The following is a 14853-nucleotide window of genomic DNA, read 5'->3' as shown; positions in this document are numbered from 1 at the left end:
TTATTGACAAAAGGAATGGGGTATCCGTTGCCAAAAAGAATATCTCTGATAAAATTTATTTCTTCTTTTATGTATGAAGCGGAGCATATGTTCAGGGCAGCGGTCAATAAGAGAAGTTACAACTGCTCTTTTAACTTGTGGGGAGTGATTTGAATTAAAATAAAGATATCTATAGTTTCGTTTTCGTTTTCTATAGATAGTGAAGTCAAAATTATTAGCATTACGGATAATTAGCACATCTAAAAATGGTAGTTTATTTTCAAATTCAATTTCTACGGTAAACTGCAAATTTCTATCATAAGTATTAAGATGATCTAGGGAACCCCGAAGTTCAGTTTCCCCATAATTCCAAAGTGAAATTACGTCATCCATGTAACCACCCCAATAGACATGTTTTAAAAAATAAGAATTTAATGCCCAATTTTCAAGGTTCTCGACATAAATATTAGCCTGTAGGCCGGATAGAGCTGCACCAATTCGTAACCAATTTATTTAGTGATAAAAATTATCAAGACACGTAAAATACAGTGAAAACGTACTACGGATTTTAACAAGATTAAAGAAAACTTCACCCGAAGTCCCCGACACTTATTTTTCTAGTGTGATAAATTTCCTCTCTTTTTGTTTTTAATAACTGCTCAGAAGTAGCCACATCTATATTCGTGTACATGGAAACAATATCAAAACTACTAATTATTGTGTTTTCTGAAATACTTGTGTTATTAAGTTTTTTAACCGAATCTACCGAATTACTGATTTTTGTAGGAATTTTGTGAATATAGAAAAGGTTTGAAAGCTGTACAAAGCTATTTTCCAATATTGGAAGCGGGTGCTTTAGTATATGCTACGATAGGTCTTAGGGGAATGCCTTGTTTATGCAGTTTTAGTAAGCCATAAAATTTTGGACAGAAACTACCACGGGGGTAAAATTTGTTGCATAATTGTGGTGTGATTTGACAATTCTCTTTTAGCTGCTTTAATTCATTTATAATATTATTAGCAAATTGATCAATAGGATCATGAGTGATCGGTTTATATGTACTTGTGTCTTTTAAAAGTGAAAAGATTTTGTTGTCATAGTCTGCCGTATCCATCACAACGAGTGAGTTGCTTTTGTCTGCTTTGGTTATTATAATAGATGGGTCTTTGCGGAGGTTAGATAATATTTTTATATCATGTAAATTTTTTTATGTGAATGTGGTAGAAGACTTAGCCTCTTTTTGGCTATGATAAAGGATATTTATGAGATAAGACCTAACTTCATCAGTACTTGTGACAGATGGGTAGTATGCATGCAAAGTGGACTCTAAAGAGGAGACTATATCCTCCACAGGAACCCGTTTTGGTAGAAAAGAGAATTTTTGGCCTTTTTCCTGTGTTTCAATTTCCTGGGTTTCAAATGTTCTAGAAGAGAGGTTAACCATACCGGGTCCAAGAGTGAATCTTGGAGAATAAATACGGTTTCTCATTGAAAACTCCTCACTCAATTTTGTCAATTTTGTATAAAGTCGTTCCTTTGACAAGCGAAAATCATGGCGAAACAAATTCCTTTCTAATCTAACAACTTGAGAAAAATCATGATGGTCAATCCCCTAGAAGAACGTTAGCCGACACTGAGGCTTGCAAAATGATTTCAAGCTTTCAAATTGCCGTAACGGCAAATGGAAACCAATGATTTAGAATAACAAAATGCTCAGATTACGTATGTGCAAACCTTGGGACCAAATACGACATCATAAGTTCTAATAAACTAAATTAACTTCTAATTTTGCACCGTTAATGCGCTCTATCAAGCACACTGATATCGTTTATTATGCTGAGATCTTTCTAGACCAATTAAGTTACGGTAAAGGACAAATCTCGCCCAATAGTTACCCTAAATTAATTATTTCAATGAATATTTGGACTGGTAATGAGTCGTTTCTTATGACCACTGTTTTCCAGGCACCATAAGCAAACACTAGAAATATTATAATTAAAAATTGTGCAACACATGTTTACAAATCTTAATTGCTAAGAAAAAGCACACTTCAAATGGACTCAATTTTACAGTGTCCAACCGCTTTAATAAGCTTTTTAGAAGCATTTTCAATTTGATGATGATAAACACGAAACAAAACATCGGAATTTGACATACGTTGAAGTACAAAAGGGATTTCAAACAGTTCGCGGTAACGAACTGTAAGTAAGGAGTGGCTTGTGTGAATAGTAACCGAAACTCTAAGGAAAGCAATAACTTTAAGGAAACATCAAATAACTGGCTTTTTATGGTGATTCTGAATATTTAAAATCCATTAAGTTTAGAATTCCTCACCCAAATTTACGAGCCAGCGAGCGGTTGCCTGATATGTAAAATGGGGAAAACAATCCTACAAAGGGAGGTGATGTCGATGAAAATTACATCATCACATTTTGCACATCGGAATACTCTATAGCAGAGATTTCAAGCTTCTAGCTACAGAAATGAGAAATTTTGAGACCAAGGATTCGTGTTTATTTGGTTCTTTTGCTTCCACAAGAATTTATCATTAAAAATTATTGGTCCTGAAATACTAGAAAAGGGCTTACTTAAGCGAAAATAAAAGGTCATGGTGGATTTTGACGTAGCAAAGAGACTATGCCGTAAGAATTGGTATTCTGGGCCATTTTATGCTGTAAAGTAATAGCTACCGAGTGTACATTCTGAGATAGCGAATCGATTTAAAATTATCAAAAAACTACTAATTGAGCTCCCCAGTTTCAGAAGCCATAATACCCTGCTGTGGCACATTCCTTCTTTAAGACTCTCTTAGTCCATATCAAACAGTTCGTGGTAACGAACTGTAAGTAAGGAGCGACCCGGCTCAATGGTAACCGAAACTCTAGAAAACGGGTTTTTGATACCAATAGATACATCAAAAGAATCAGATTTCAATGCTGATTTCAAATATATAACTTTCATCAAGTTTAGTGCTACCCATCAAAAGTTACGCGCCTGAGAAAATTTGGCTAATTTTCAAAAAAAGGGGGAAAGACCCCCTAAAAGTTATAGAACCTTAATGAAAATTAAGGTTCCTTTAACAAGGACTGAAAGGACTGAGAAAACTTTACTGAAAAAAATATAAATGTGTTTACTTTAACAAGACAATAAATTTCTTTTTTGTGATTTTATTTTGGAGATTTTAACAAGACAATAAATTTCGAATAGAATTTGGTTATTTCGATTCTTAGCACAAAAAAACTTGATTTTTCACGCAGATCCGCTTTGAAATTTCAGGGCAAGTAGACACTTTAATTAAAATTTCAGGACCAAGGGGACCTTAAATAAACAGAAAGAAGCATAAAAAGATTTTTTTTTTTTAAATTGTAGATTAAGATACGCGTATATTCAATGGTACCTTCCACTCTTTAGTATACCAACAATTTCAGGACCTGGGAAACTTCAATTAAGAAAAAATAAGGAAGCAAATATGACTACACTGATCCAGGACGTCCCTTTTTTTTATAAAACATTGCTTCCCTAATGTCAGGCTTTTTGTAAAATATTGGATAACAAACAATCGGAGTTGTTCTTTAGTATCCACTGATGGCAGTTAAGGATTTTTGGATTTTGTGTAAATCGCGGATATTGGTGAACACCTCTTTTCATGGTTGTTAGGTATTTGATTTTAATTCTTATAATTTTGTCTTTTATTGCATTTTATTTATCTTTTAATTTTTTGGATGGTTTTTTAATTGGTTTTTAATCGGCTTTGTTGACTTTCCGTGTTTGTTTTTTTTCTTTGGTATTTTCCTTGTTTATATTATTTTGTTTCGCGCTGAAGAAGAGAGGTGATTGTTCTCTCGAAGTATTTGTTTTGTTTGTTTCTTCAGTATTTTTGTTTGGCCTTTAAAAACCCCATTTTTGATTGTTTTCATTTTTTGGCGTATTTTACGCCTATATCCAGGATAGGCGTAACCCAAAAGCCTCCCACCCTTCATCCCCCACAGTGTTTTCTTGTGTCGTTTAAAAGGAAACTAAGATTATAAAGCTGCAGCACAAAGAGCTGTCAATTTAATTAAGTCTTGCATATTTTAGTGAATTTCTACCAATTTTCGCCGACGTGTAAATTTAGTTCAGTAAGAATGATTAGACAATTCTTTAGGTAGAAGGACTTCTCAATTCTATCGCGCTCGTGAAAATTTCGGCCGATGAAATTTCTAGTGAAAGGATTAAAATAAAAAGAGCCGAACAAAAGAAGCCAGTAATAAGTTGATGTTTCTAGTGAAAGGATTGAAACAAAAGAAACCGAACCAGGGAGTAAAAGTAGCAAAACTAAAGTAAAAGGTTTTTACAACGTTTTAATTTCTCAGGGAAAAAAAATAATGATTACATGCCACTTGCATCTCTTACAAGTATAAAAATATGTCCGGATCAGGATTCGGTTGGCCCTGGAACCCTCCCACTACTAGCGTTATCTAGTTTGAAGTTTGTTTAAGATATAAAATGTAGTTTATAATGAAAACAGGATTCAAGAAAAAATTCTGATCTTATGTGGCAACGAAATCCCATTTTATTTTCTTAGGGGAAAAAGAAAGAATAATAATTACATGCCACTTACTTCCTTACTTAAAGCAGCCATATGGAGAGTGGTTAAGGGAGTGTTAACAGATGGTTTCATAACGATAGTACATCCAGTTGCAAGAGCAGGTCCCCATTTCCAAGCGGTCATCAAAAGAGGATAATTCCAAGGAATAATTTGTCCAACAACTCCAACTGGCTCTTTTCTTGTTATTGTCATATGTGGACCATCTATGGAAATAAGTTTTAAGTTTTTAAAATAAAATTTTGACATTAAATAACGTCTGTTACAAAATGCTTAACATTTTGAATCTACTAGAGGAAGAAATCAGACTTTAAATGTTTTCAAAATATTCTTCTAAGACTTTAAGGGTCAGTAAAACCTTTTTAAACCAGGATCAAAAGCATTGATGCATGGAAAAAAAACGGCACTTTAGCACATAGACTACTTTAGTAGTAACCAAGGTACTACTTTGCTTACGCCACATGTGCCAATACCAGGTTATTCTACAACGCCTAGTACAAACAGGTCATCATAGCTCTTTACACTCAGAGGAATGACGCAATTTCAAAGTTCAATGTCTTTTTTTAGTCCAAAAAACTGGTGTCTCTTCTTTTTACTCGCCTATTATTTTTTTGTATATATTCAGGTTGCATATTTGATTCTCCATCAGTTTCGAATCGTTTATATTAAAGATTACAAGCATTTTTTGTAAAAGAAGTTTAAATGTAAAAAAAGGATAATTCTAAAAATTTTATTGTGAGTAAAAAATATTCTCATTATTAAAAATAAACTGTCATTAAGTTAAGGAAAAAATTCTTTCATTAAACTAGAACTAAGTGTACTTATATACTTAGAAGCCTGTTGTTTTTATTAGTTGAAAAAAACCTCTAAGTCTCTTATAGGTTGAAATTTTCTGTGTTATTTCTTATCAAGATAGGTGGTATTTTTATTGAATGTTTTTTTTGAAAAAATTGCTTAGATTTTATATTTGTAATTTGGGAATTACAATAAAATTTTGATTTTTTTAATGTATTAATTTTTACAAAATATTAATTTTTCTATAAGTATCAGTTGCTTTTTTTTTTATCAAGATCAGTGGGTTTTTTTTTAGGGATTTTTTTGAAAATACTTACAGGCCAGTATTCATTTAGTGTGTTTTTTTTTATAAATATAATCTGTCTTTTTAAGTATGTTTTTGAAAAAAAGTGCTTAGCTGTCGATCCGTAAATTGGGAATTATAATAAAATATTGATTCCTTTAATGTATTAATTGTTACAAAAGCTTCCTTTTTTATTACAGTGTGATTTTTTTTATCACGATCAGTGGTTTTTTAGGGATGTTTTTTTTGAAAATATTTCCAGGCCAGTCTGCGTTGAAGAATATCTTCCTGAAATTTAATGCGTTCAAAACCCCCCCCCCCATTTCCTCAAAAATAAAATTTGTTACCTTATAACCCTATTTAATAAATAACATTGTTAGCTATCCTTTTTATTTAACGGACATAATTATCTCATAAGAGGGATTGACTGAGCCGTTCTAATTAACTTTTCCACTTCTTAAATTTCTATTTATGTCTACATTTGATTGAAATCTGATAGTTTTACTTGACTGTCATATGCAATTCTTCTCAATATTGTTTAAAAAGGAACGCAAATACTGCTTTTTAAGTTTGAATTTACAAATACAGTCACGGAAGCATGGACATAGGAGGAGAGGGGGGGGGGAGCAGTTTATAAAAGGTCCTCCAACCCACAATCAAAACCTCTTATTTTGAAATAAATATTTCTAACATAAACTAAATTATTTTCCAAAAACTCAAAATTCATTTTTGCTAAATGCTAAATTTTTTTTTTTTTTTTTTAAGGAAGAAGAGACGTGCAATAATCCTCCTTCTGAGAAAAAAGCAAAATATGGCGAACCTTCATTAATACAGACTACAAGAGCGTCTGTTATCAAATTCGTTGGAAAAGTTACACACGACCATCCATCGAACACTCACCTGAGCGTGATAGAGCCATTTGACCCCCGCGTTGGCTCAATGGCAAACCCTTCACAAGTAGTACACATGAGTTCAGATATAGAAGGCCAGTCGGACTTTGCACGTCTCTACATAATTTTTTTCTATCCCTATTTTCAAAAATAAGACAAAATTTTCTACGACGCATCTCTTTTTTAAAAAAATAAATTTTTTTTCTAAGATTTTTTTTTTTTTTAATTTAAAAAAAATTTTTTTTTTTAGGTATGTCTCTAAAATATTTTATAAATATAAAAAAAAAAAAAAAAAAAAATGTGTCTTTGGTAATACAATAAAGTTATTGGCTATTTTTTGCTAAATTTTTCTTTTTTACTTTCAATAAATTTATCTTTTATAATAAAATAAATTAAAAATTCTTAAAATTTAAAAAAAATGTATATATATCAAGTTGTTTTAGAGTTCGTTGGGGGGGTGGAAGTATGGAACCAAAAACCATTCTTATAAAGAATAAATAAAATATGTAATTACAAAAAACACAATAATTTTTTTTTTCATGTAACTTCATTAATATTTGTTATTATTGAATTAAATACATTTCTAAGATATGTTTCGATATAATTTTCTTATTTACTTTAAATAATTATATATTTTTTTTTTATATATTTTTACAACTAGTATCATATATATAAATACATTATCTTTCTTGCATTTGTTGTGGGCTGTGGGGATTTGGTATTTTGTAACCCACCCAAAAAATTAGAAATAGTACATATAATTTTAAAACAAAAAAAATCAAAGAATTTTTTTTTTCATGTAAATTATTTTTAAAATATGTTATTATTTAATAAAATATATTTTAATTCTATTTATTTATATATTTTTATTATTTAATTTAAATTAATATATATTTTTTAATAAAATAATTTAACAACACGTCTCCTTTAAATAAAAAGAATTACTTGCATTTTTTAGTAGAGGGGCTGTGGGTTGTTGGGAGGGGTGCAATCACAACACGTCATCTAATTAATTATTAATATAATAAATAATTAAAAAAAAGTTTATTTTTTTTTTCATGTTTATTATTTAAAAAATGTTTTCTAATGAATTAAATACATGTAACTGATAGTTTTTCATAATTTTTTATTATGTAATTTAAATACATTTAACTTTTTTATTACTAAAATTTACCCACACGTATCCATTAAACAATAACAATACCGTGTTTGGATTTGGAGTGGGCTTTGTGTTGTGTGTTATATTTCACTCCCCCCCCCCATTTTGATTCTTTCTATAATTAAATAGGATATACTAGTTTTATTTTTATTTTTTATTGAAATTTTTTTTTTTTCATGTTAATGTTTTAAAAAATGGTGCTTTTATAATCACATAATGGTAATTTCTTTGGTATTGGTACGACTCTTTGGGTGCGTTCTCGTGAGAGTTAAAACAATATATTTCTTTATTTGTCAAGAGATTTAAGTAATTAATTAAAAATGTATTATAAAACAAAAGTGTCTTGTTTCGAGCTTTAACTGACACTGTGTTTTATAACTTGAAATGTTTTATCAATGAAATTCACGTTTGATATATTTTTTTTTTTACGTTAAAAAATAAATTTTATTTACTTATTATTTAGAAAATTTTGTAATAAAATAAATTTAATGTGGGAGGGGGGGGGGTAAAAATATAGTTAAAAAAAAAAAAAAAAAAAGTGTATTTAAAGGTGTTAAAGAATGACTTAAAAAGAAAAAAAAACTTAATAACTAAATTGTCTATGTAAATATTTACGCGTGTTAAAAGTATGACTTAAATTTGCAAGGCCGACATATCATTTGTTTTAAGTTACCTATCTGGCCCGAGGGTCGTGAAGGTCAGTTTTTTTATATCACCATTTATTTTAAATTTACATATTAAGAAATTGAAAGTCTTATTTACTTTTTTGGACATATGTATTACTGTTAAATATTTTATGATAGACGTCTCCTTATTGAAGATATTCATGAACAAACAGTGTCAGGACATCACAACAGTGATACGTCATGGAACTGGCCTGAATTTTATCTGTGAGAATCTGCTCTAAGTCAGTTTCAAACATACAGGGTCGATTTTATCCTACCCGAGGACAACGCTGGCGATATTTTATCTGAACCTATTAACAATCTCCATAGCTATATCGACAGCATTCGAGCACTTATAGAGATTCAGATCCAGAAATGGGGGAGACAAGGTTGACTTAAAGCATCAGTGAAACAAAAACTTTTTTTGCACTTGGGGGCATCTGGTGATGTTTTTTATTTTCATTGTTCGACAGGGAACCAGACTTTTTACCCAGGTCTAAACGAATTTGAAGACAACTTTTTCAACTGGTTAAATAAACTAATTTCAACTTTGGATACATTTAGTGAGAGGGGGAGCGGGTCCACAATTTGTGCCCTTGACTAATTTGATCTGAATCATAGTATATTTAAAAAAAAACTTGAGATGAAGGGGAGGGCGAGGTAAAAGATTCAAATGTCACACGGATTTGTCAGCTACAGGGGGGGTTCAAGGTTTCACTTTTGACACTGGACTTCAATGCTTTAAATATGCATTTTTAGCAGCGGCCCATAGGACATTATATAATGAGTCAACAAAATAAAATCTTGACAAAATTTAAATTACCGTTTGGAAAAATTTCCCTCCAGAAAATTTTGAGGGGGTAGATGAACAGTATCAGGCGTCTTTTGAAGAAATAGGCATATTCGAAAACAAAAATGAAAATCTTGAGGGGGGGGTAGTTGTTCTCCAGAACGACACAGACTTTGTCGATGGGGGAAAAAACCGAATAAAAAAGGGGTTTTGTACTCAGTGAGGATACCGAAAGTGGAAAATATAAAAAATTTTGTATGGATTATTTACGAACCCCCCAAAGATGTAAATTCTTATGGTAATTTTTTCCCCGTTACGGTAATAAGTCGACTCTTATCTCAATGTGCGAACAAGGGAGAGTATTTTTAGTGTCCCATGTGTCTTTCTTCAGTCACATCTGAGCGAATGTTCTCAGATCACCTCAGACCTTGCAAACTTCATGGACCTCAGAGAATAGACATGCCGACAGAAGGCAGACATTTTACAATTTAAAATTTTTAAAAATTCTCTTCTGCAATCTGATAAAATGTCTTTGGATTGTGAAACAAGACTGGTTGAGGTATCAGACCCATCAAGGCCAAATATAGTCAAGGAACACAAACTAGTTGCGTGTTCCTACGCACATGCCCGTCGCGACGCCAACAATAAAATGCTATTGGACGAGTTTTTTTTGACTATGGACGAGGAGGGCAGTAAGGAAAAGCTATTGGTTTCCTTAATAAAAACTTCAAACAGGGCAATTTCACGATTACGTCATATCAATTATCCAATGACAGTGTTGGATAAAGAGCACCTAGCGCTGGAAAAGTGAACTATGTTCTGGGTGTTTAGGAATACCCGTGCTCCAAAAGACGGATTGCAGGATAACAATCATCTTATTAGCTCCAAGTCATCGGGGCAAAGTAACTTTCGGGGGTGGGCTCACAATTTGCTTAATTTAAAAATTAAACAAAAACTTTTTCTACCGGTTTTTATACATAACTCTAACTATGATCTGAAGTTTATGCTACCCTCCTTGACACATCTTCAAAGAAATTGAACAGTGGATGATGCATGGGTGATAGACAGCTTTACGTACAAACTCATACCTAAGTCCTCGGAAAAGTTGCTTGTGTTGGACTTTATGTGGAAATTTGTTGAAGCCAGTGTTGAGTACAAGAATAAAAGTCGCTTTTTAGAGTCCTCCAGTTTTGTCCCCAAATCATTGAGCGATTTAATTCAAGTGCAGAAAAACGATGACGGCAGCAATTCTTTCCCCCTTCTCAATCAACGATTTCCAAATGATTTATGTGAGTTGTTAACGGTCAAGGGCATATATCCTTATGACTTTTATTGTTCCATGTCGAGATTCGCAGAGGAGACTATTCCTTGTATTGAATCGTTTTACGACAGTCTTCACGATCTGAGGTGCAACCTCGAGGACTAAAGTTTTCCTAAAAAATTTTGGTCAGCGGGGGGGTGTAAAATGGATTTGACTACTGCAAGCTTTATTTGTCGAGTGACGTGTTAAATTTATTAGATGTTATGCGTAAAAATACGGATACAATCTATGAGGAGTTTAATGTTGATGTGGGCTATTATTATTCTTCGCCTCCTCTAGTGATGGACCTCATCATGAAAATTAGAGTGGAAAAAATTGGGCTACTCACTTAACGGGATCAGTATCTGGACCGCGAAAGGTCACGGAGGGGGGGTTTTGTTTGTCACGGCGACCGGATATTGGAAACTGATCAGCCGGGGGGGAAGACGGGGCCAAAATCACAGGTGGTGTTCCTCGATATGAAGTCTCTCTACCCCTCGGCCATGTCCCATTATGTACGACCTTGTGGCGACTATAACTGGCTCAGTGACCCTCAAGACCCCCAGGTCACCAACCTTTTCGATAACAGGATTGAGAATACAGGCCCAATGGGATTGTTTTTTTACATTGAAGTAAAGATAACAGTAAAGCTTCACGATTCAATAAATGATTTTGTTTTAATGTTTATCAATATACCTTTGACAAAGGACTCTATTATTACTTGAACTATTCGATACTATGAGGTGAAAGGATTGCCTCGTGCGCCTTAACAACGAAAAATTATTTTGGATAGTCTTCAAAAAAAAAACATAGACTTGCATAATATAGCATTAAAATGGATTTTAAGCAATTTTTTAAACGTAAAATATTCTAAACTGGACCTCAAATTTATCCAAAAACCTGATTTAAAATCATTTGCTGACAATATCGTCAGCAAACGTTCCGCAGCACAGACGAAAGCTGAAAAAGAAATTTATAAACTCATTTTGAATTCAGCTTTCGGAAAAATGTGTGAGAGTGTTCGTAATCGGAAGAGTTGCGACGTTTTGACCAATCCCGAACACTGTGCTCGAATTATTGCCAATCTCAATTACACTTCCTTTATAATCATTCACCCGGACAGGGTACTTTTGAATTGGAAAAAAAGACGCAGTGTCCTGAATAAAAATATTGCAGCAGGCAGTGCTATCTTTGAAATCTAAAAAAAGTTCAAGTTGAAATTCTACTACACTGTGTCTAGGGTACGGTGGGCGGAAAAGGGGCAAGTAGAGGTATGCTACGGTGACACAGAGTCTCTACTGCTCAAAGTAAAAGCCTCAAATCTGCTTGATGATTTGGCGCACGGTGAAATTATCTGCTCACGGATGGACTACCCCGATTGGAATGTTGGTCTTTGCCCTTAGATCTTAAAACGTCGGGAACCCAATAAGAGTTTATTTTTAAAATCTGAACAGGTTAGCGCCTTGATTTCCCATGGTTTGTTTGTCGTTCCGAAGGTGTACTTTATACGGACACACGATGAGGAAATCAAGAAAAGTTGCAAATGATGACCCACGCAATATATGGACAATATTATCAATATGGACATTTATAGGAATTGTTTTGTTCAAAATACAATTCCACGAGCACAAATGTTGGCAATTTGTTCATTGAAGTACAGGAACTATACTGTAAATGTAGAGAAAATAGCCATGAGTACCATTTCCGACACGTTCTATGTTTGTCAAGATGGTGTGACCACCCTCCCCCTTGGACACTATTTAACTTCAGACCGGACCGAATGTATTGCCCACCGTGAAAGTCTCGTTTTAAATAAAGTCCTTTAACTATTTCCCTAAAAACCTTGGGGGGGGGGGGGCCTCGCGGCCCGGGGGGGGGGGGCCTCGCGGCCCGGGGGGGCGGGGCCGGCCGCCGCCCGCGCGGGGGGCGCTCTGCCACCAAAGTTATCTTTTTCTTTTTGGACTTAGAGCATATTTTTTTTTTTTCAAGTGTCATCTATAATTTAATGTTTTTTTTCTCTGTATTATAAACAAAAAAAAAATGTTTTTCTCTCTCTGTACCTATTTAAATGTTGTTGTTGTATTTTTTTTTTATAAATAAATTAAAAAAAAATAATGTATTTTTTAAATTGCTCTCTCTCTAATTTAATGTTTTTTTTTTCTCTGTAAAAAAAAAATTTTTTTTTATATGTGTGTACCTATGTACATGTTGTTGTCGTTTTTTCGTTATTTTTTATTATGAATAAATTTAAAAAAAAATGGTTATTTTTTTTTCAACTTATTGGTACTTTTTTATGTGCATAAAATAAAAGAAAAAAATATGAATCTTTGTCTTTTGTCTTATGTATTACCAGAGTAGTCTGGAAAAAAAAATTATTTAGTCATTATACAATTAGGGTCTACAGTTAGTTTTCCAGGTGAATTGCTAAAAGGAAGTTGTATCAATTCATAATGCCGTTCAGACCGTTTCTGTGTGGGCCCCCAATTTCGGAAAAAACAACACTCTTAATTAAAATAATTAAAAATTATGATAAAATGTTTACAGAAAAACCAAAAAAAATATACGATTGCTATAGTATTTGGAATGAGTCGTACAATAAAATAAAAGCACTTGCTGCCATGGGATCGGTGCAGATACAGTTCATACAGTGACTTGACGTTTTCAACATTATTGAACCAAACTCTTGGCTGATCATTGACAATCTGGCTGAATACATTGAACATTGGTCCCAGCTAATGTTGCAATTGTTCAATGTTCACTTTCATCATGAACGAATTTCCATTACTCTGGTTATACACAATCTCTTTCATCAGATAAAATGTATGCAAATACTTGCTTTGAACTGTACCTACTAAATCATCTACAGAGTTGTTCGTGATTCTCTCTCTATAATAATTCTAAAGACTCGAATCGCTCAAGGAGCCACTAAAGTTATACTATCGTATAAAACACAGTTAAGTAATAAACATACCATTTATATCATGTTTGATCTTAATCAAAATACATCTGAGGATCTGCGTGTAGTCGCAGATATTTTCGACACTGAAACTACAGTATATCTCCCATTGAACACTAAAAATATCTATTAGTCACTATCATGACACTGAATAAACTACATGACAATAGACACTTTTTTTCAGTTATAAGCACTTCAAAACTTCAGCTTATAAAATCGATACTCAAACATGGTCTCTACGCCGATTTTATTAATATAATATCTTAACTTTGTTTAAATTTGACCGAGTTTAAGTTTAAACTACCAAAAGTAGTTAAGCAACAGAAAAAGAAACATCATTCAAGTGTACGTACAGGGACCTCTAAAAACAAATTAAAGAATTTTAAAAGAAAACGACTTCGTCAGGAGGGCGGGATCTTTTTCACACTTTTACTGCCAATAATTTCATGACATGTAGACAGTTTTCTCTATTGATAAGTGCAAAACACTACACCTTAACTCTAATAAAACTCGGTCTTTTAAATGCCAAACATTTTGAGGATAATATGAGTAAAGTTCTCTACAATAAAACTATTAAAGGTGATAAAAAGCTGATTTTACTTCAAGTTGAACTTTTTCTATTGGGCTAACATGATCGATCGCAGCCCACTGCTGCTGCTGACCCTAAAAGATGATCATCTTCTCACTAGTCTCCTGCTGCTGCTGGAACGAACTTAAAGAAGGTGTAATTGTTTTAATTTTTATCTAAATTGGTAATTATAAGGCCAATAAATTAGCTTGAAAACTTAACACTACTCCTACTCTATCTTTGGTAAAGTTATCAAAGTCAAGTTCAGATCACCGGATAAAGGATTATAATTCAAGGCAAGAGCTATAATCTACTTGATTTAATGTATGACATGGTTACAAATAGTAAAGGATTATTATAATTTGACACTAATCTATACAACTTTTTAAATACATTAAACTTCACCAAAAGTCTTATTGGCAATAGACAAATTCTAAAAAAATTAAAAGAGCGTGCATCATCATCAACATTAAAAGATGAACTTGAAGAAGAAGAAGATTTTAAATCAATTGTGGAACATACTAGCACACCACTGATAGATAGACAAAAGCAAAGACTTATTACGTACTCGTCTCCGTCACCAGCAGCAGCAGCAGCAGCCCGTATACACAAGGGACGATGACGTTGCACAACATGTTTACATTCAATATGGCTGACGTTCTGAAATATGCTTATGAAAACATTGGTAAGGCGGTGTGCTTAATGTCCAACGAAACCATTTCCAAAGTAACAAGTGTTTGCGATAAAAGTATAAACGACTAACTACAAAATGAGCCCAGTGACAACCTTCACAGAAATCATATCCTTTGCGCCAATCAATACCAAAAAACTAAAGCCTTTCACCCATTGGATCGAATGAAACCAGATTTCTTGACTCGAGAT

At 33.0% G+C, this 14853-nt stretch overlaps 1 protein-coding gene across 4 annotated transcripts in view; it reads right to left on the bottom strand.

The window, feature by feature from the left end:
• The window catches only part of LOC148940654 (aldehyde dehydrogenase family 1 member B1, mitochondrial-like), a 136644-nt gene that overhangs the window by 21306 nt on the left and 100485 nt on the right, over nt 1-14853 (bottom strand). For all 4 annotated transcript variants that reach the window (XM_089105382.1, XM_089105384.1, XM_089105383.1 and 1 more), the window contains one exon: nt 4581-4771. In XM_089105382.1, the coding sequence (XP_088961508.1) occupies nt 4581-4771 (191 nt within the window). The remainder of the gene's footprint in view (nt 1-4580; nt 4772-14853) is intronic.

This window comes from Artemia sp. Qi Xiang Cuo, chromosome 19, assembly GCF_049724085.1.
Source record: "Artemia sp. Qi Xiang Cuo chromosome 19, ASM4972408v1, whole genome shotgun sequence".
Lineage (NCBI taxonomy): Eukaryota > Metazoa > Arthropoda > Branchiopoda > Anostraca > Artemiidae > Artemia > Artemia sp. Qi Xiang Cuo.
This window is presented reverse-complemented; position numbering and strand designations above follow the sequence as displayed.